Source organism: Centropristis striata, chromosome 21 (genome assembly GCF_030273125.1).
Source record: "Centropristis striata isolate RG_2023a ecotype Rhode Island chromosome 21, C.striata_1.0, whole genome shotgun sequence".
NCBI lineage: Eukaryota > Metazoa > Chordata > Actinopteri > Perciformes > Serranidae > Centropristis > Centropristis striata.
This window is the reverse complement of record NC_081537.1, coordinates 28,033,111-28,053,779: the sequence shown is the minus strand read 5'-3', so window position 1 is coordinate 28,053,779 and position 20,669 is coordinate 28,033,111. Positions and strand designations below refer to the sequence as shown.

General features: G+C 37.9%; 1 protein-coding gene and 1 long non-coding RNA gene across 2 annotated transcripts in view; both read left to right on the top strand.

The window, feature by feature from the left end:
* The window catches only part of myo15b (myosin XVB), a 61,987-nt gene that overhangs the window by 15,217 nt on the left and 26,101 nt on the right, over positions 1–20,669 (top strand). Inside the window, exons 19-33 of the mRNA XM_059324240.1 lie at positions 247–395; positions 783–828; positions 919–1,043; positions 3,363–3,477; positions 3,569–3,732; positions 6,149–6,242; positions 12,689–12,751; positions 12,875–12,932; positions 13,017–13,141; positions 13,483–13,578; positions 13,677–13,909; positions 15,405–15,574; positions 16,722–16,794; positions 16,903–17,085; positions 17,983–18,092. Coding sequence (XP_059180223.1) covers positions 247–395; positions 783–828; positions 919–1,043; positions 3,363–3,477; positions 3,569–3,732; positions 6,149–6,242; positions 12,689–12,751; positions 12,875–12,932; positions 13,017–13,141; positions 13,483–13,578; positions 13,677–13,909; positions 15,405–15,574; positions 16,722–16,794; positions 16,903–17,085; positions 17,983–18,092 — 1,804 coding nt within the window. The remainder of the gene's footprint in view (positions 1–246; positions 396–782; positions 829–918; positions 1,044–3,362; positions 3,478–3,568; positions 3,733–6,148; positions 6,243–12,688; positions 12,752–12,874; positions 12,933–13,016; positions 13,142–13,482; positions 13,579–13,676; positions 13,910–15,404; positions 15,575–16,721; positions 16,795–16,902; positions 17,086–17,982; positions 18,093–20,669) is intronic.
* Positions 309–1,003, top strand: LOC131959717 (uncharacterized). The gene is made up of 3 exons (XR_009389516.1): positions 309–395; positions 783–828; positions 919–1,003. It is a non-coding gene; the product is annotated as an uncharacterized LOC131959717 (long non-coding RNA).

Genomic DNA, 20,669 nt, shown 5'->3' with positions numbered 1-20,669 from the left:
TAATAGCCCAAGATTTCGGAAAGGGTTAATATAAATGTGTAAATGTTTTATTGGTGCTGTTGTTATTGGTGATAGTCTAAAAGTACTTTTTTAGGGGCAATACTGAATACAAAAGTGATATTGTAGATATTGTATGTCAACATTCAGTTACATTATATTCGTTAACATACTTACACTTGTGATCTCATAAAAAGAAGAAAGTTGATGTTGACAGTTGACTTGTGAAGCTGCGTGTGTGTGTGTCAGATGGTGTCGGAGCTGTTCAGGAAGGTTCAGGACGGTTACATTCAGCAGAGAGAGCTTGGCTGGAGAGGGAAGGGCCTCCGCCAGCAGCCCTCTACTGCTGCTTCACACTTCCTTCAGTCCCTGACTGAACTCACCACCCGCCTGGAGAGGTACCAACACACTGACCACACGGTCTGATACTGAGCTGTCATTACCAAAGCTGTGGATAGCCAACAGAGTGCCACTTGAATGGAAACAGATTCATTGCATGTGTTTAAAATCAAATAACTGTGGTTTGTGTGGCTTTAGTAAATGTAATGGAAAGAAATCTGAGAATTCTGACAGTTTGTAATGTTTTCATTTGGTGTCAACCATTACTGAAAGGAATTCTACATGAGACTTCACATTTTGCAGGACCAAATGGCTCAAATCAGTCCATCTATTTCTCAAAAACAGCATCAGATACTGCTCATTCTCTCTTTACATGCATGTAGCTCTAAGGATAATCATGTTTCCTGATAATTAACCTATGTCAATGTTTGTCCTTTAACTTTTAGATGCAAAACCACTTTTATTCGTTGCCTGAAGCCAAACTATGTCAAGGTAAACTTTATACCGATGCTGACTAGTATCCTAACATAAGCTGACAACATATAACCTTTTATGTACTGTATCTGGCATGTCATCTGTCAGCTTCCTGGGATCTTTGACGTAGACTATATGTTGGCCCAGCTGAGGCATGCTGGGATGTTGGAAACCATCCATATCCGGAAAGAGGGTTTCCCTGTACGAATACAGTACTCCTACTTCATTGAGAGGTGCTGTAAACATATGTGTACCCCTTCCTGTTTAAGAATTACTAGTGTCTCATTTTTACTTCTCTTGTCTTATTTTCCCTTCTGGCCTTTTCTCGTACCTATGGCTTTTCGTCAATGGCTGCAATGTTGATGGATGTTCAGAACTGAGCTGTGGCAACTGACTTGATCCAAAATAACATATTTGAACTATGGCCAAATCTGTTTAAATGAATTTGAACACAAGTAGTGCAGTGCCCTAGCCTGGGTATACCCATACTGCCTTGCACGCTCAATTTCATTTCGAACTGCAAGACCATCTGGTGTCTATGGCCATTTCTTAGCCCTGTTTTAGGGATCCAATCACAGACGATGACGCGTACTATTCGACAGACGGAAGCTTGTAGTTTTGTAGTTTTCTTACAGACAGATAGTTTAGAGCCAAATTTTATTTTAAAAGAAGAACAACGTTTGGTTTTACACTCCTGTTTCACCACGAAAAAGGATGTTTTAGCCTTGCTTACGTAACGCCGGTGATCTCGTTACGAGCCGGGGGACAGCGGAGCCGCCGAGAGACCCGCAGCAGCTCGTCTATTGACCATAAAATCAGTGGATGTGTGTGGCTGAATGACGTGAGGGGGAATAAGGCGTAAAAATAAATAATCTTGCAGAAAGCGAGAACTGGAGAAGCAAACACTCTCACAGACACACACACACACACACACACACCAACACTGCCGGCAGTGGCGGGCGGTGCATTTCACACTTAGGCCTTCAGTGATGTCCAACTTAGTCAATAAATACCTTTCATTATGCCAGCATTTATAACACCAGGACTGGAGAGTAGTTAGAAACACACTGAAGCACTACTAGGCATTGCATCACCTCAGTTATTTTAAAAGTCAACAATAGCCTACCGCATCAGCAATTAAAACATATCTGATATGCTACTGTCAAAACTTAAAAATAAAAGGGTCTTTAAAATGATCTTTCAAAAAAGTTTTATTAAATGAGTTCACAAAGAATATGCAAGCTTTAACAAGATTGTACAATACATTGCAAAATCGCAGTTTAATATCAGAAAGACACTAACAAGACGGCCATACTTTGGCGACAGCAACACAATAAACAAGTCTCTTTGTGAAAAAAACTTTTTCATGTCAAAACGTGACATATCACGACTTTCTGTGACCTGTTGCTTTGAGTACATCCACACAGCTGCGCCAATGCGCCAGATTATTTACATACCGTTAACAGTCCCGGGTGTGACTTTGTTGATCTGCATAGCACTGCCGTGGCTCAAACTAGTAAGTATCCATATCCAATCACAGGACGCGTAAATGTCACGTTCAACGTGAGGCCAGCTAGAGGGCCTTACTATCACAACTCGTGATCTGATTGGCTATCGCAACTATCTATCAACTGTATTTGCCCGTTCACTTACAGTGCACAGACGCCCGCATTGTTGATTTTGAAGGCCCGGGCAGATTTCATACAGCCTGGCAACATAAGATAGCTAAATTCTGATTGGATAAAAACTCTAACCTAAAAACAACAGCACTGGAAAGAGCATAATATGACATGAGGAGAATATGAATACTTTTAGATATTTAGGGAAAGTAAATGAAAAATTAAATTAACCTTTATCATAATCATGATCATGATTTCTGGTTATGTTAGGCCAGCAGAGAAGGCCTTGCTGGCCCTGACGGCCCACCACTGACTGCCGGTAGACTGTGAGCAGCCAGAGCCCCAACATGCTGCAGAAAAACGTTGCAGAAGCAGAATTGAGCATTTTAGTCTCAAAGTAGAAATGGGCTAGTCTGGCTATATAAACATCAATTTCTGTCGCTCTACATACGTCATCTGGTATAACTGATACGATTGGCTAAGAGCTATGTACAGATGCTTATGATAGACATTCATATTGCCCAATAAACGGCTCTGGAGGATTGTAAACCACACCTGAAAAATTAATTGGTAGTATTCAGACTAGATCTCATTTGTGATATAGTCTAGCTAGAAATAAGCATGTTGAACACTTAAAATAAGAAATTTACTCTTAAAACAAGATATATTATGTAACATTTCTAAATCTAAGTTATTTTTTTTTATCTTGGTAAGAACCAAAGAAAAGAAGGGGAAAAGGGTCCTATGTTCCCCAGTCTCATACAAAGAGGGGAACATAGGACGCGGGGAACATAGACACGCTCCCCGAGGTATCTATCTGTAATGATGAATGTTTATTGCTGTTGAAGATGGGCAGTGTGTCTCACAGTTTACCTGTTATTTCACACCCCTCATTGAGAAAGACCTGAAGGCGCAGTGTGTTGTGTCTTACAGATACGGGGTGCTCTTGAGCCAGCGTGAGAGCGAGGCGTCGGACAGAGAGCTGTCGGTGGCTCTGCTGGACATGGTTGGTGCAGAGGACGGACACTACCAGCTGGGACTCACTAAGGTGCCAAACCCCCCACTTACAATACTGATTAGATGTTTTTTACTGTACATATTTAGATGTATGTATGTGTCTGTGTTAGCTGTTCCTCAAGGAGCTTCTGTACCAGCAGCTGGAGGACAAGTGGAGCAGCACCCAGACCTGGGCTGCCGTCACCATCCAGAGGAACATCAGAGGCTTCCTCTGCAGGAGAAACTTCAGGTTCTTCAAACAGAAAGCCATTGTCATCCAGAGTCACATCCGAGGACACCAGGCCAGGTACAGAGTGCAGGATTAAATACAATATCTTATACTCTTCACCTCTTTAATGACAAAACTATATAATAAAATAAAGGAAATGCTGTTTAACAAGTCCTGTAATCAAAAATGGACTTAAGTAAAAGTATATCAAAAGTAAAATGTACTAAAGCTTCCAAGGGAGAAGTATGTACTAAAAGGAAGTGAAAAATGAGAGAACGATATTAAGGGAGGGCGGTAAAGATCAAAGCACAGAAAGGAATAAAGCTGTTTGTGTGAGTTCCCTAAAAGACGTTTAGAGATTTTTAACCAACATCAGCAATATTTTATGTTCTATTCTGAAAATGAATGTAAAATATTGTTCAATGTTACTTTAGTAACTTAAAATGCTTTGCTTAAGACATGAAAAACATTATTGTAAGTTATGAAACTGAGAATAAAATATGATATTAAAAGAATAAAATTAAATAGAACTTAAAATGAAGCTAACTTGAACAAAACAGTGGTTTAATTTCTGCTTCAGTGGTGTGAAGATGACTCCAGTGTATTTCAGTACTGTGACCTCCCTGGGATTTGGTTAGAACTCAAAATTAACAGGTAAGAATGTATCTCATGTCACAAATGGCTGCTTGCATGTTGCTAACAATGGGTGAAATGTGCCCGAGATGGAAAGTGAAGACAGCTTCTCCATGTTTGGTACGAACTCTGGCGACAGAAAACATATCTGTCCCAGATGATCTGAGAGGTTAACCCTTTGGAGCCTTATTCTGGCTATGGAATAGCCTATATTAAGGCAGTTTTTGCTGTTTTTGACTCGTTTTCAGTATAAACTCACCTATATAACCCTATTTTATACAGTCTATGATATAACCCTATAATTGCTGAATTTTGAAAATATGGTTGTTTATGGTTGTTTTTTTACTTTCGAAACACAACGATACTCAATAAGGACATTTGTGTCTTTTTTTGGTCATTTTGTGTCTTCTGTGGGGTTTTTTGGTCATTTTGTCTTCTCATTTTATGTCTTTTTTGGTCATTTTATGTCCTTGTTTAGTAATTTTGTGTCTTTTTTGGTCATTTTGTGTCTTTTTTAGTCATTTTGTGACTTTTTTGGTCATGTTGTGTCTTTTTTTTAGCCCTTTAGTGCAACATAAAATGTGATTTTGAATCTTTTTTTTACTTTCAAAACACTATCATGCTCAATAAAGAATTTGAATTACAAATGTGAACAAAGGTTGCAAATATAACATATAAGAGGGTTACATCCACTTCTATCATTTTATACTAAATATATTTGAGCTTGTCTCCAGTTTTACTTGGTATATCATCATCAAACTGAAACTGGCCTCATGAAGTTTACAGCCAGAACTTTAGAGGTAAATTTACAGTAGGGCTCCATGCTGCTTTGTTTTCTAGTCTGGATGATGAAGAAGTCATGCTTTGGTGCTTTTGGAGACTCCAGAGGGTTAAGAGGGAAGCTGACGTCAGGGTGCGACGCTGCTTCATTTTTGCGTCTTTACGTCACAAAGACGTAATGTTTGATGCTAGATCGTTGACTCCAGAGGGTTAAATCAGTTCTTCATTTAGCAACAGAAGTGCTGTAGTGAGTGCAAAGATCAAATCACTCAAAACTGACCGATGTAATCCATATTCTTTAAGTCTTGCTATATTTTATCTTAAAAAGTCTCTTTTTGTAGTTGTCTTACTAGGGATGTTAGGATATTGGGGATAACTTCATTAAAAATTAGTCGAGATTGGGTATACTGAAGTAGAATACCTTCTGTTACTGTCAACACATTGACAGTCTCCATGTGTTGCCATACCCAGTTCACTTACATGAAGTAAGACTGTAAGGCAGGGGTGTCAAACTCATGGCCCGGGGGCCAATTGCGGCCCTTGTGACGATATTTTGTGGCCCCCACCTTGACATGAAAGTTTAATGTGAGTTTTATATGAATGGCACTTTACCGTGTTTTGTGTGGAAATTCCCTTCAATTACTTTTTTTGGGGTAATTTTGTGTCTTTTTAAAATAATTTTGTGCCTTTTTTAGTCATTTTGTGTCATTTTTGGTAATTCTGTGTCTTTTTTTGGTAATTTTGTGTCTTTTAAAAATAATTTTGTGTCTCTTTTTTGGTAATTCTGTGTATTTTCTGGTCATTTTGTGTCTTTTTGTTAGACATTTTGTGTCTTTTTGTTAGACATTTTGTGTCTTTTTTGGTAATTCTGTGTCTTTTTTGGTCATTTTGTGTCTTTTTAAAATAATTTTGTGTGTCTTTTTTGGTAATTCTTTGTATTTTCTGGTCATTTTGTGTCTTTCTTAGTAATTTTGTGTCTTTTTTCATCATTTTGTGTCTTTTTTAAGTAATTTAGTCTTTTTTTGGTCATTTTGATTCTGCCTTATGTGTTTGTGTGTTGCTGCCCCCTCTCGTTTTCTAGGAAGTACTACAAGCGTCTGAGGCAGTCCTTCACACAGTTCTGGGCGATGATGATGATAACACGGGACACCATCAAGAGACGCCACTGGAGAAAGGTAGATGAGAGAGAGAGAGAGAGAGAGAGAGAGAGAGAGAGAGAGAGAGAGAGAGAGAGAGAGAGAGAGAGAGAGATCCCCAGTGCAGAGTCCTTGGCTTGGTTTCTTGGCAACCTTATGTTTGCTGACTTTATTGTGCTATAAATCTTTGCTTCAAATGCCTCTTACACAATACTAGCAGCTTAACACTGCAGCATGAGCTGTAATAGGAAAAATGTGTCCATGCCGTCTCGCTTTGCTCTGACATCCATGTTTGGGTTGAAGTGATGCTTAATTGAATATTTATATAAAAAACAAAATCATTTTGTCTCGTTATCTCTAGTTGTAGTTACCAACTCAATACAATTAATGTGAATGGGATTTATTTTGTGGTGTCCAAAACATTTCAAATATGATATATAGAGATACACTAATCAAAATTCATTCATTCACTTTAACTGCATTTTGTGTCCAAAAAATTCAATTCAATCAAGAATTGAAAATAAGAGAAAATTCTCATTCATCTCACTTCAGTCATTTTATTCCTCCACAATGAGAGTCAAACCCACAGACTGACCAACAAAGTATTCAGTCAAACTGAACTGAGCTGATATCAAACATGTATGGACAACAACAACTGCAGCATTTTATCAAACTTTCAGAAACTTTAAGTTTCACTGCTCTGAATTTTTTTGAATGAAACATAAAAAAAGGCTAACTTTGTATCGTTATTTTAGCAACTTCCAAACACGATATCATGACACACATGGTACCTTAGATCTTCTAGTTTCATATAATACCAGTATCTCCTGTATATTCCTAAAAATGAGCCCGCTACGGCCTACAAAAAACAAAAAAAAAGGCGAAAATACTGCCGGCCCGCGGTCCATTGGAACCCTAAATATTGATAATTGGTGACCATGAATCGATTTTATATCGCCACACAAAATATCGTAATACTATGCTGTATCGATTTTTTCTCCACATAAAGAACATAGTGGAACATTTAGCAGCTGAACAGCCCAATATACCTCCCTCAGGAGGTGGGGAAGACCAAAACAGAGCTAAAAACGGAATCAATGTTGGACTTCTACTTGCTTACTACATATTAGGTGTTCACAAACATGCTAATATTGCGCTGTTTGTTGTGTTCTGTCTTAGGGCTTGGCGATATATCGATATATTTTTTAATGTGATATGGAATTGGACCATATCACATATATCGATATAGTTCAATTTTTTTTCTTTCATTATATATAAATGCTGCCCTTACTAGGGTTTGTCATATTTAGTTATTTTGTAATGTTCGTTATTCTTTTCTCATATAAATATATTTATTTCAGAAAAGATTGGCCTACTTTATTTCATAGGCTATTTTTATTTAAATGTGCACTTTATGGAGCTTTGGTACTCCTGTTGTTATACAGTATTTATGTTCACTTAAATAAACTTTAAATTACTAAAATTACTTGTGACATGTCATATTTGACTTTGACTGAACATTTGCTCTCACTTTGCAATAAAAATATTGGGATATATATCGTATGTCGATTTTCAGCCTAAATATATCGGGATATGACTTTTGGTCCATATTGCCCAGCCCTACTCTGTCTATTCTATGTGAATAGTCAACTCTATAGGATAATAGTGTTGTTATTGACCCTGTTTTTTTTCAGTTGAAATGTGGGGTTTCTTTAATTTAAGGGAGATTTCCAACTAAAGTTCCTAGAAAGAAATGGTATAATCCAGGTCAAGACTTTCCCCAAGAATTTTCATCTGAGGGCATTGGATTGTGTGAAAAGAAAACTATGCTGCTGAGGTAAATGTATAACTGGTGACTGTTGTGTCATTAATGTACTGGGTGTGTTAATTCCCATACACGTTTCACCATTGGCGACAGCTTCCTTTATAAGATATCATCCCTTTCCTTTAACTAGCTTTCTTATCTTGCATTAATCATGTCACTTTGGCACACACAAACACACACACACACACACACACACACACAAGCACACACCCTCACCTGGACTTCAACCTCTCTTAGTGAAATTTGAAGCAACACTGCATCTCTCCTTCCGCCTTTGAAAACTGTCTATGTGACTTACTCCACAGCTCTGACAGGTAGGCTGCCTTTATGTTTACCATCTACATCAGATCAGATGCAAAAATGTCTTGTGTCTAGTTTATTTTACTTAATAAATAGTTTGTACCATGAACACAGTGACACATATGGGTTATAAGAGTCTGTATCAGGTTTCTAGACACACTTGAGACACTTGTTTCAGCTGGTGCTGGTTGTGTTTCATCTCTTTCTTTCCTTTCTTTTCTTGCCTCAACTGTAAATTCAACTAACAATTGAATTCTATTTGTTAGTCCCTTTGCTTAAGTAGTATCACCATACCCTTCTGTTTGCTGTTATTGTTTTATGAGGCTTGGACTATGAACAGTGGAGCTGTCAGGCCGCTGCTGATGGCAGCTGTTCTAGTCTAGTTGGGCTCATCATAAGTTGTACCTGAAGAATAGTCCACAAGTTTGGAGCTTGACAGTTGGTAACTCTGGGCTGAAGAGACTTACGTTAGTCAATGTATTCTGTGCTTATGAAATATAAATATATATCCTTTATTTAACCAGGTAAAAGTCTCGTTGAGATTAAAAAAATCTCTTTTCCAAGAGAGACCTGGCCAAGAAAGCAGCATTAAGAGTGACAAGTTGCAACATTTAAACACAGTTATCATAAACAATTAAATACAATTAAATACAAATACAGCCATCACAACAACACTGAAGGAGCCTCAGTAGAGACTTATAAGGAGCAGTCACACCAACCAAGAGAAATTATTTCTTTATCCTTTAGAATATATTTAAATTCACCGATTGTCACCAACTCAGACGATTTCAATTCATTTTTTTGAATGTTTGACTAATTAAATATTTTTCGTAGAACTGACTCCTTCTGTCATCTGGAATAATATTTAGTTAACTTCCACTTAACGTCCAAAGACTTATATTCCAACTTTCATTCTTCAATTTAGAGTCCTAATGCGTAAAACTTTATTCTTTTTACTAATAATTACCTCGAGATGAAATGTACTAAACTTTAATTCTTTGGAAACTTCATAAATGATTATGAACATTGTGTGGTTATATTTGGGATAATAAAGAGAGTTTAGTTACGGAGGGTCGGCTCAAATGCAATAATGTTGTTTTTTTTCAAAAATATTTTATTGTTATAATAATTAACGGTGTGCAGTTATGTATATACAGACATTTTTGTAGTTTACAGTATTCCAGCCGCCCTCCCCCCACCTTACCCTCCCATCCACCTGTGTCCTCCCCCCTCCATTAATACATAGATTACATATAATAAAAAATAAAAATAAAAGGAGAGTACAGCAAACAGACATTATACATTATACTGTAAAAAAAACAACTGTTGTTTTTACGGTAAAAAAACGGCAGCTGTGGTTGCCAGAACTTTACCGTAATAAATATGGTAGAACTTTTTTTAATATTACGGTAAAAAGATATTGGCACTGTTGATTTCATGTTTAAGATTGTCGTTTCATTCCATTTTTTACCGTATAAATAAAAAGTTTTTCCATCAAAAGAAACGCTGTTCTGCCATATAATTGACAAGAAAATACTGTATAAATGCCACATAAATTAAATATTTTACCATTAAATATTACAATATATTTTTGCTAGAGATATGGTGTTCAGTACATTTAACAGTGAGAAAAAGTATTTTTTTACAAAAGATAAATGCATAAATTAAAGTGATGGCTTGTATATATATTACAGTATATTTTTGTCACACACAGGGTGCCAGCGAATTCTACAGTGGAGTATTTTATTTATTTATTTTTTAACTGTAAAAAATACAGTTTTGGCTGATATATACATTTACGGCGTTTTATTGTTACTGAAACTGAATTAACCCATTTATCATTTTACTATATTTTATTAACATGGTTTAGCAGTTTTTCACTGTAAAATCTACAGACATTTTTTACAGTGTAGGTAATGCAATAAGGTAATAGAATAACAAAAATAAATACATAACGACCAATAACAATTACCAGTAAAACAATAAAAATAGATAAATAAATAGATAAATAAAAAAGGGGGATAAAATAGCAAAAATAAAAATATTTTGCAGTAACATATTGTTGTGACATACAGGTAGAACTGAGTGAATGTACTTTGTTTACTGACCATGTGAGCCATTATCTAATAATAGAGCTATATGACTAGTTGACTACTAAAGTGATGACAAAGTGAGAGAAGGAAATAAGTTTCAGTATACAAGAAAGCGAAGGCATGGTGTTTAGAATGGCTTACGACCTGTCAGTTTATTCAGTGGATAGAAACTGCTATCTGTCAAAGTTAGAGATGAGTGGTTGCCAGTGAGTGTAAAACTTATCAACAGATCCCCTAAACGTAAACTTAATTTTTTTCAAATTTAGAAAGGATAGGACGATCAATGAAGCAAAAGAAATGATCCCTGTTTTGGATTCAGACTCACATCGTCCTCAGGAATCCCATATATAAACATGCAATGATGTTAAATTCATTTTTCAATGTGGTTGTATGTTACGAACAGGCACACAGTTAAAATATAAAAGCAATAATGCATAAATATTGACTTGAGTTTGATTGGCTCTCCTACAGGCTTTAAAGGGCCACACCTCTGTGGCTGTGGAGGAGCTTTAATAGTCGGAAAAAAATAACCCTGATGATGTCATAGGGATGGTATCAGGGTTAGCTTATCTTTGGTGTGGAGAGATAGCATGTGTTGATCTGTGCATATGGATGTTTTTTTACCAGACAGAAAGGGTCTAGCATATACAACAGCATATTAGGGCCAAGTATGAAAAACAAGATTAAATTGGCAAATCTGTGAGAAAAAAGTTGCTGTTTTATGAGATTTTTTTTTAAAAAGTTGCAGATTTATGAGGAAAAAGGGGCAAATCTAGTAGAAAACTGTTGCACCTCTTCACGTGTCCGTATGCCATCCCCTGCTTTCTGGGTGGCGTCTGAGGTGTATTTAGGTTCCTTGACAAAGACAAAATACTATTTTTCCGACTATTTTTTTGTCATGAATCTTCAACTTTTATCTCACAAATTTGCCACTTAAAATCTTGTTAATTTGCATCTTTTTTCTCTAAATATTACCCCTCCTCCGGGTTCGTATTTATTTATGTATTTTTAATACTTAATATGAGAAATTACGCCGTCGTAACAATAAGTACAATAGAGTTGCTTTGGAGTCCAGGGCTTTGGGGGCCCTGGTCTACAATGTAAAAGTACTCTGTTACAAGTCTTTTATTTATTATCGTCCCTACGTCAAATTAAAGAAGTATTAGCAGCATGAAGTATCAAATGATAAAAGTGCTTGGTATGTAGAAAAATATTTAAATTTCACACACATCGTTAAATTTAAGTGCCATTAGTATTCTTAACTCAACGAAGATTCAAGACATCGACACTAACATAAACTGGTTTAATACTTAATATGATCTTGTCTGTAGGTTTGTTTTATTAACTGCTTGTCTGCTTTTTATGTTGTTGTTGTGTTTGGTGAGCAGACACATTTCCAATAAAGATCGATTCTATTGAATTCTAGTCTAGTCTATTTTCCCCGAGAATCAAATCACATAATCCTCAAAAGGAAACTAAAGAAAGGAAATTATGATGAAATTAGTCGACTGGTAAATTATATTCAGGTTATAGTGAGCCAGTGAGCCTCAGGTTGCATTTGATCAGTTCTGATTTGTGATTCACTTGTTTGTTTTGGGAGGGTCAGTCATTGAGGAGGTAGAGCAGGGTTGGGCTTGCCTGTGTGTTTGTAAAGACCTATTCTCCTGCGTTATTTGAGTTACTATATCGAAGTGAGGTCATGATAAAAGAGGAGTCTTTGCAGCATTGATATGTGCACACACCCATGTTTAATCTGAGCTGCATACTTAGCATTTGTTTACAGGTAAGGCATTTGTCTGATATCTGTGTCCAGTAAGATCAACAGCATGAACTACCGACCACGGACAAATACTGTGATAGGCAGATATGCATGGGATGATCTTGATCATAGCCATTATCACACCTGAGTGACGTTGCTCTGCTGCATCGAGGTGACACCTTTCTGTAAGCTGTAAACCTCCTGATAAAAGACAAACTCTCTGGACTATTGGAACTGTGTGTCCTGTTGTCTGAGGCGGGGCCACGGGCCTGTGGGTGTTCCATGAGTATATAAAGGGACGTGTATCTAAGAATAGGTCTGATTGAACACACTGCTCAGCACAGATGAGGGACTATTGACTGTGCTTCATGTACCTGGATAACAAGAGGATTAGTCACTGAATCAGCAGTAAGGACTAACACAAGTATTAATATGACTTTACGATTATGAGATGAAAATATGCTGTGACGAGCAGTGTGACTGACTTATTTTATGTGTGTCATTGCAGGAATTTCATGAGAATAACAAAGTCAAGGCAGTGACAAAGACTAAGTCTGTCTCCCAAGTAATGGTAAGAGATTAAAATCTGATCATGTACAAAGAAAATACAGAAATCAACCTCAGGAGGGCCAGCTGTCTGGTTTCTCCCTGAGGTATTACACTGTATTATTAACGTTACGTTGTTCCCGTTTAGGATGTGGGGAGGTTGGAGATCCCTGCTGAGCTGTCAGCCAGACTTCGCAGTGCGACAGGTCAGTGTCAGAATATTTCAGTGTGCACATATGCCACTGTGCTGCCAGTCAGTTTGTGATTGTTGTTCTCTTTCTGTCCACCAGGGCAGCAGCATGCATCAGGGGTCACAGAGGTCCGGCCTCCACAGGTGAAGGCAGAACACAAGCTCTCCCTGCCCCAGGATATAGACAGATACCCATTCTCTCGCTATGCCAAGTCCATTCTGAAGGTAAGTAAGGTTGAAAATTCTGTTAGCCAATTATTTACCAGATGACTTAAAGCAAAATGTGTTGTTTGTTTGTGAACCATTGTTCTGCCATGCACTTCAGTTTCCTAAATCAGTTTCATAATAGACTATGTTGTTTAATTATAAATATAAGAAATAAGATAATACTGTAGCCCTGTGACTTGAACCAGAGCAGAACATAGATAGATTACCTTGAGCATTAAGAAAATAGTGCTTGTTTTAGGAAAAGGATGATTTGTATTGACAACATGGACTCAATGGATAAAGAAGATGGATTGCATTTCTGACGTTTTTTAAGTTTCCTCATGTTTTGTCCTCCTCAGGATACATGGGGCCAGCCTCAGGGATACCCCCTGCAGAGATCCCTCACCCCTCTAGACCCTGAAGATGCCAAAACTGCCCTGGAGATTTACAAACTGGTATATGGGCATGATTAGAGAAGATTATGAATTGGATTACATTGGATCCATTTTATTCTGTAGCTGCATTTATGATCTTCTTATCCTCTTCTCCTCAGATCTTGCGTTTTACAGGTGAGTCAGACCTCACCGGCTGGCAGGAGCAGATGCTGGGGAACTACATAGTGGAGAGGGGTCAGAGCCGGGCAGCCTTGAGGGACGAGATTCTGGCCCAGTTGGCTTACCACACATGGGACCTGCAGGAGGAGCAGAAAATAAGGGGATGGCTGCTGCTGGCCTGCTGCCTCAGTGCCTTTACCCCCTCACCAACACTGGACAAACCCCTACTCAAGTAGGTGCTTTGGTTAGCCTTCGGCTATCAACAGGTGCTGGCTGCTGGAGGAGATACTGTGAAATATTAAATCTTAATAGGATTAACTCATACCACAAAAAAAAACTAAATGCAATCATTTCTGACCTACAGTCATGGAAAAAACTGGTGTATTACCACAAACATTTTTATGTTCTGTTTATACTGGTGGTATGTAGAAGCTCTTTAACCAAAATTATATTTTTAATGGCCACGGGGCAATCGCACCGAGCACTGGTCCCATACAGCAAAAGCTGTAGGGACCAGTGGACCACTATTGTTATACTGTGGATTTTTTCTTCTTCCTCTTCCGGACGCAATTTCGTCCCGCTACTAGTCCTACAACTTGAAGAGTTGCAGGACAAATTATATATCAAAACGTGCGGTTTGATCGGGATCGGTGTGCTATTACTTTCCTCTACAGAATACGAATTTTTCGAGACATAAGTCGTGAAAAACTGCCCAAAATTTTGCATTGAAATGAATGGGATGGCCGACAAAAAATGAGCGAAAAATAACAATAATTGGAGATTTTTTAACGTCTACCTCTCCGGCATCATTTCACCTAGAGACTCCATTTACACTTTTAATTATTGTTGTGATTATAGTGGGTGTGTATTGCACGGAATGTTCGTGTCACAGTGTGTGATGTCATCGCTCAGAGTGTAGAGGGAGAGAAACAATTGTCAAAAAATAAATTTGAAAACTGCGCTCCAGGCCGCAAATTCCACTCTACAGAAATAATTTATACATAGAAACGTAGGAAAATTTCTCTTCTCACTCACAATCCTCTTGTAAAGCGGTCAGAGTTATAGTTTGGGCGTAGGACGCACAGACGCGCCACCAACACACACCAACTGCCTCATTGGCTCCCATATTAAAAACGCAGGATGATTTCTGAAAAAGGGAGATGTAACAGTTTTTTTAGATCGCTCAAACAAAGCTATTTTTTCATTTTTCTTAAAAAAACATTATTATTATTATTTCTTGATTAAGATGTCAAATTATATTTTTTTACTTGCATTCCTGAACAGAAAAATGAGTTTTAGTGGTTGAAGGTTATGCTTGATGGCTGAAATTTGGGTATCAAAAGGTGAATTTAGTTTGTTATTTGTTAAATATTTATTTATTTATAAACAAGCTTTTGAAAGATTTCCAAAATATTTATGTTTTCTCGTTTGTTTGACAGGTGGTCTAATAAATTTGTTAAGCACTGTACATTCTGAATATGTTACGTTTTTATATACATTTTACACAGCCTCCAAACTTTTTCAGGATTGCAATATGAGTCACTGAATTACGTCTTTGTGTTTCTAGAAACCCTGTCGAAAATTTGTGCAGTCTTTATGTTTAGTCTTTAAGTCAATTCAGTGTGTGTGTCATTGGATAAAATTTGGCGTGCATCACAAGTCTATAGTGTGACTTCCTGCCGCTGTATCTGCCTGTACATGACTCAGTCTGCAGTGCTCCTGTGCAGGTATGTGTCTGACCATGGTCCAGGGGAGTACCGCTCACTGTGCCAACACAAACTGCTGACATCCCTGCAGCTCCCAGCTCCCACTGCCCGCATCTACCCCCCCACCCAGCTGGAGTGGACCAGCAACCAGAGGAAGGGGGCCATGCTGCTGGACGTCCACACTTTCAACGGTAAGACTGACTGACTCTTAAGAAAAACAGTGACAACTATACCATGAAATTAAAAGATGTTATAAGCAACTCTAGTGTAAAAAATATCCACTGTTATAAACCTGTAAAACCTTTCAGTAGGAGTGTTTCCATTAGGTACTTTTCCCTCTAGTGAGCTGCTATGGGTGTGGCTTTGGTGAGAGGATCCGCCTAAGATCCAACTTCACCGGTTAGCGGCTCTGGTAGCAGCTCAGAAAGTACCTGCCTCGTGTAGGTACTTTCTGAGACGCTACTGAGCTGCTACTGACTAGTCGACACTGATTGGATACGGTTGAGGTGCCGATTTCGTGCATGCGTGATTCATTTGCAGACTGGTGCAAACTGGAAGCTGAAGGGTTAACAGCTCCTGCTCTGACTGCAGCTGGGAGAGACTGCTGCAGGATGACTGGACCGCTTGTGAATGCTTTGGGATGGCGCCTGCTACTTGTTAAAAAGAGTAGGAACGAGTCTCCAAAAGTCTCCAATAACACCAGGAAAAGTCGCTAGATTTGTTGGTAGTCGCTTTTTTGAAAAAGAGTCACTAGAGGGGTGTGAAAAGTCGCTAAATATAGCTAAAAGGTCGCTAAGTTGGCAATACTGCTTACCGCGTCAGTCTGTTGTCACACTGGAACTCCACTGGTTAGCCCCCATAAAAGTACCTGTATGGGAACAGAGGCCGAGGGGAACTAACTAGTGGGCGGAGCCAAAACCACACTTTCCAAAAAGTCCTCAGAAAGTACTCAGTGGAAACACGCCTAGTATAAACTAACAGTAATGACTGGCAGTAGCTTCACCTCCAAAGTGACCTCCTGTGGGTTTTTTTGTTACTGTATTTCAGAAATACAGTGTATTACTAGAAATAAACTTGCAGTATATTATTGTATTCTTGTAAATTTACAGCACAATACTTTTCACAGTTTTGTCAGTAAATTACTGAATATTTATAGTGAACTGTAAAACTTTTCAGTGTAAATTTACAGTAAATTGCCGTAAATTATGGTATTCATTCAAGTGCTGTTATCACATATATTTTCTCCAAGAATGCATTGCAATATAAGAATATATGAAAATGGATTATTGTTCAGATTTCCCTGTAAATTTACATTTCAGCCTTCAATTTTTCCCTCAGATGAGAAGCTGATAACTGAAGTGGAGTCATGGACCACTGGGGAGCAGCTGGCTTCATGGCTTCTTCATTTCAGGTATTTCTGAACATGCATTTACTTGTTTATGTTTCTGCATATCCATATTCCCTGGTGTATCCTGCTACATGTGGTAGTGTCCATCCCTCTTCTGTGCATGTGTCATAGAGGTGTGTCGGATCCAGTGCAGGGCTGGTCAGTGTCTCTTCTGACCGATGAAGGCTGGTCCGATCTGGCTGGCTCTGACTTTGTTATGGATCTTCTGGCTGGAGCTGAGGCTGAAGTGTTGCCACCACCAGGGACTCCATCATCCACACACTCTGACTACCTGTTCAGCAACCAGGGAGACAGGTACACTGTGAAAAAATAAAAAAATGTTGTTTTTACGGTAAAAAAAAACTGGCAGCTGTGGTTGCCAGAACTTTACCGTAAAAAATACGGTGAAACTTTTCTAATATTACAGTTTTTTCTAATATTTACTGTTTGTGGGTGTTTTATACTTTTGGACGGGCTGATGGCTTTTGTAAAGCACTTTGAGTTGCATTTATATGTATGAAAAGCGCTGTATAAATAAAGTTTGATTGATTGATTGATTGATTGATTGATTGATTGATTGATTGATTGATTGATTGATTGATTGATTGATTGATTGATTGACAGTAAAATTATATTAGCACTTTTCACATTTAAGATTTTTTTTTAAAGATTATATTTTACCATAAAAAATAAAAAGTTTTTCCATCAAAAGAAACGCTGTTCTGCCATATAATTGACAAGAAAATACTTAATAAATGCTGCATAAATTAAAGATTTTACCATTAAATATTACAGTATATTTTTGTTAGAGATATGGTGTTTAGTACATTTAACAGTGAGAAAAAGTATTTTTGCAAAAAATAAATGCAAAAATGACAGTGATGCTTGTACATATATTTCATTAAATACATATAACAGTGTATTTTACAGTGAAGTAATGTATTTTTCAAAAAACAAAACTGTAAAAAATACAGTTTTGGCTGATATATACATTTATGGTGTTTCATTGTAACAGAAACTGAATTAACCCATTTATCATTTTACGGTCTTTTACTGTCATGGTTTAGCAGTTTTTCAGCGTAAAATTGACAGACTTTTTTTTTTTTTTACAGTGTAGAGTACTAAGAAGTCATTAGTTTTTGTCGACATTTCAGGGTGTTTATTAAGAATTGCTAACACAATAAGTGTCTTTGTGCCTCTCTTTGGCTCCAGGATGCCAGCTACAGATCTGGATGACTTCATTCCACCAGCACCTCCCATGCAAGCTCCTGGGCTGCCTGCTTATGAGGGAAGCTCCTGGAGAAGAGATTATCCACAGGAAGGTAAGTGTGGCATGTCAAAGAATCAGAATTCAAGTACTCGTAAGCAGGCGGCCCGGGTTCGAATCCGACTCGGAGCCCTTTCCCGCATGTCTTCCCCTCTGTCTCCCCCTTCACTCTGTCCTATCAAAAGCCCAAAAATGGCCAAAAAAAAAAGAAAAAAAGAATCAGAATAATTCAAATAAAATGCTTATTGGACTGTGGAGTATGGTGAGTATGGTGTTCTCTTGCCTTTAGAGGTGTCCAGATAACACTTCATACTAACTATTGGTAGTTTTTTGAGCATAATGTTCCCCACAGGCTCTTCCTAGACACACACCAAACCTTCAAAATAAATTAATCCTCTTAACAGCACAATTCTCACCTAGTTTATTCTCCAAGTACAATAAAACAAGCTGTTCTCTTGGTCATTCAGTTATTCTGGGTTTACTTTCACATTGTTCCAAGTGACAGAGCTCACACTGGCTGACCTTCAACTTCTTGTAACTGAGACCAAATGTAATCAAGTCACTGTGGATTCTTCCAACTCAAGGCTCAGTTACCATCTAGACAAATCAGGCAACTCCTAGACCCTCAGAGCAACTCCTAGGCCACACACTTATACTGTGATTGGTCTGATCTGTTGCTAATTTGTTAAAGAATATGCACCACTACATTAAAAGTAAACCCAAATAACATGGGTTTTTAACTGGGTCCTGCATTATTATTAATCCTAAGGCCCAGTCTTAGAATTTTAAATGCCTGGTACAACTAAAGGTACATTTGTTTGGACAAATATAATGATAACAACAAAAACAGCTCATAAGAGTTTAATATAAGAGCTGATATCTAGACATTTATCAGCTATTTTGTTGTTCTTTTCATTATATATGTCCAAACAAATTCACCTTTAGTTGTACCAGGCATTAAATGAACAAGAAAGCAAGAAGAAAACGGTGGGTGGTCTAATAATTTTTTCCATGACTGTATAATAATAATGTAACATAATTTAAATAATCGAATAGAATGCGTAACAAACTACATGTTACACGGCATGTATCCAGTAATGTGTAGTGATGTCACATTACATTACACACGATAGCTTTTATATAATCTCGATCTGTAATTATATTTTTCATTTTTCATTCAAACTACTCCTTTTTTCCCCCTGCAATTTATATTCACACCTTTTACTTCTGTTTTTGTTGCTGTGACAAGTTAATTTCCCCATTGTGGGATCAATAAAGTCTAACCTAATCTAGTATAATAGTATACATACATACACAGTGTACTTACATTGTTGTAATCTCTGTTTTCCAACTGAAGGCCGTGGTCGACAGATGGATGCCTATGTTGATGACTTGTTTGAACCTGTACTGGACCAAGGACCTCCGGTCAGTGCTGTCAGATTTATTTTATTATTTAAACTGTAAATGTAATTAATGTAAAGGTCATATTCACCTGTGGCGGACTCGGGGGGGAAAACGAGAGGAATCGCCTTATTGGCTGCCCTTTACACTTGCAAAAAATGATTTGGTGCCCTCTAGGGTGCCCCTTCATACAATAAATTATGGTGATGTGCCCTCTAGTGCAAGAAAATTCCATAACGTGCTTTAATGAGTGCCCTTCTAGTGACCTTTTTCGTGTTTGGTGCCTCCATGGTTGAAAAAGCATGCAGAAGTGCCCTCTAGAGTGGTGAAAATGAGAGAGTGCCTTATTAGCTGCCCTTCACACATGAAAAAACTTATTGATTGCCCTCTAGGGTGCCCCTTCATACAATAAACTATGATGATGTGCCCTCTAGAGATTCTACAATACGGTATCACCCAACTGTGAATAATGTTGTGTGAGATGTTTACTCTTATTTAGCTCTCAAAGTGCACAAAATAGATGCATTTTACTTAAAAATGTACAAATTTTCTCCCGGGAGGGCATGCCCCCGGACCCCCCTAGATGGTTTGGTTCGATACCTTTAATTGCCAGTACCATATAATTAATTACTTTGATCTGGATCTCCTTTAACTTAATGCTAATATTTCATCATACATGATGCATCACAGCTTTGGGTGTGCTGGTGGGGCCCATGTTGTGCAGAATGTGCCCTTTTTATTTTTTCGCCTCTGCCCTTCTAACAGTCTTAGTTCGCCACTCATATTTACCTGTCACTATAAAATGTTAAAGCTGTATACCATGAGGTGTGTTGGGCATGCTGGTTGATCTCTGGTGGATTGTCTATCTCTGATTGTATCTTGTTACTGAGTGAGTGAAGTCACTGGATTGTGTTTCCTGCTGCCTTTCCAGTAACGACATTTTCACTGTGTGTGTGTGTGTGTGTGTGTGTGTGTGTGTGTGTGTGTGTGTGTGTGTGTGTCTAGGACATGGAAAGAGTAGCCCAGCTAAACCGCAGGATGAGAGGAGGAGGAGGGATTGGACCCATGTACGGAGCTGGTAGGAAAACTGGATCTCCTTCTCCATTTCCACAATACAGTCCAGACTATGAAGATTATACTCCCTTAGTATATTATATGATGCATATTAAACATTATTAAACCTCTGGAGTCCATCTATTTATTGAAAATACACATGTTTTATTTACAGTAA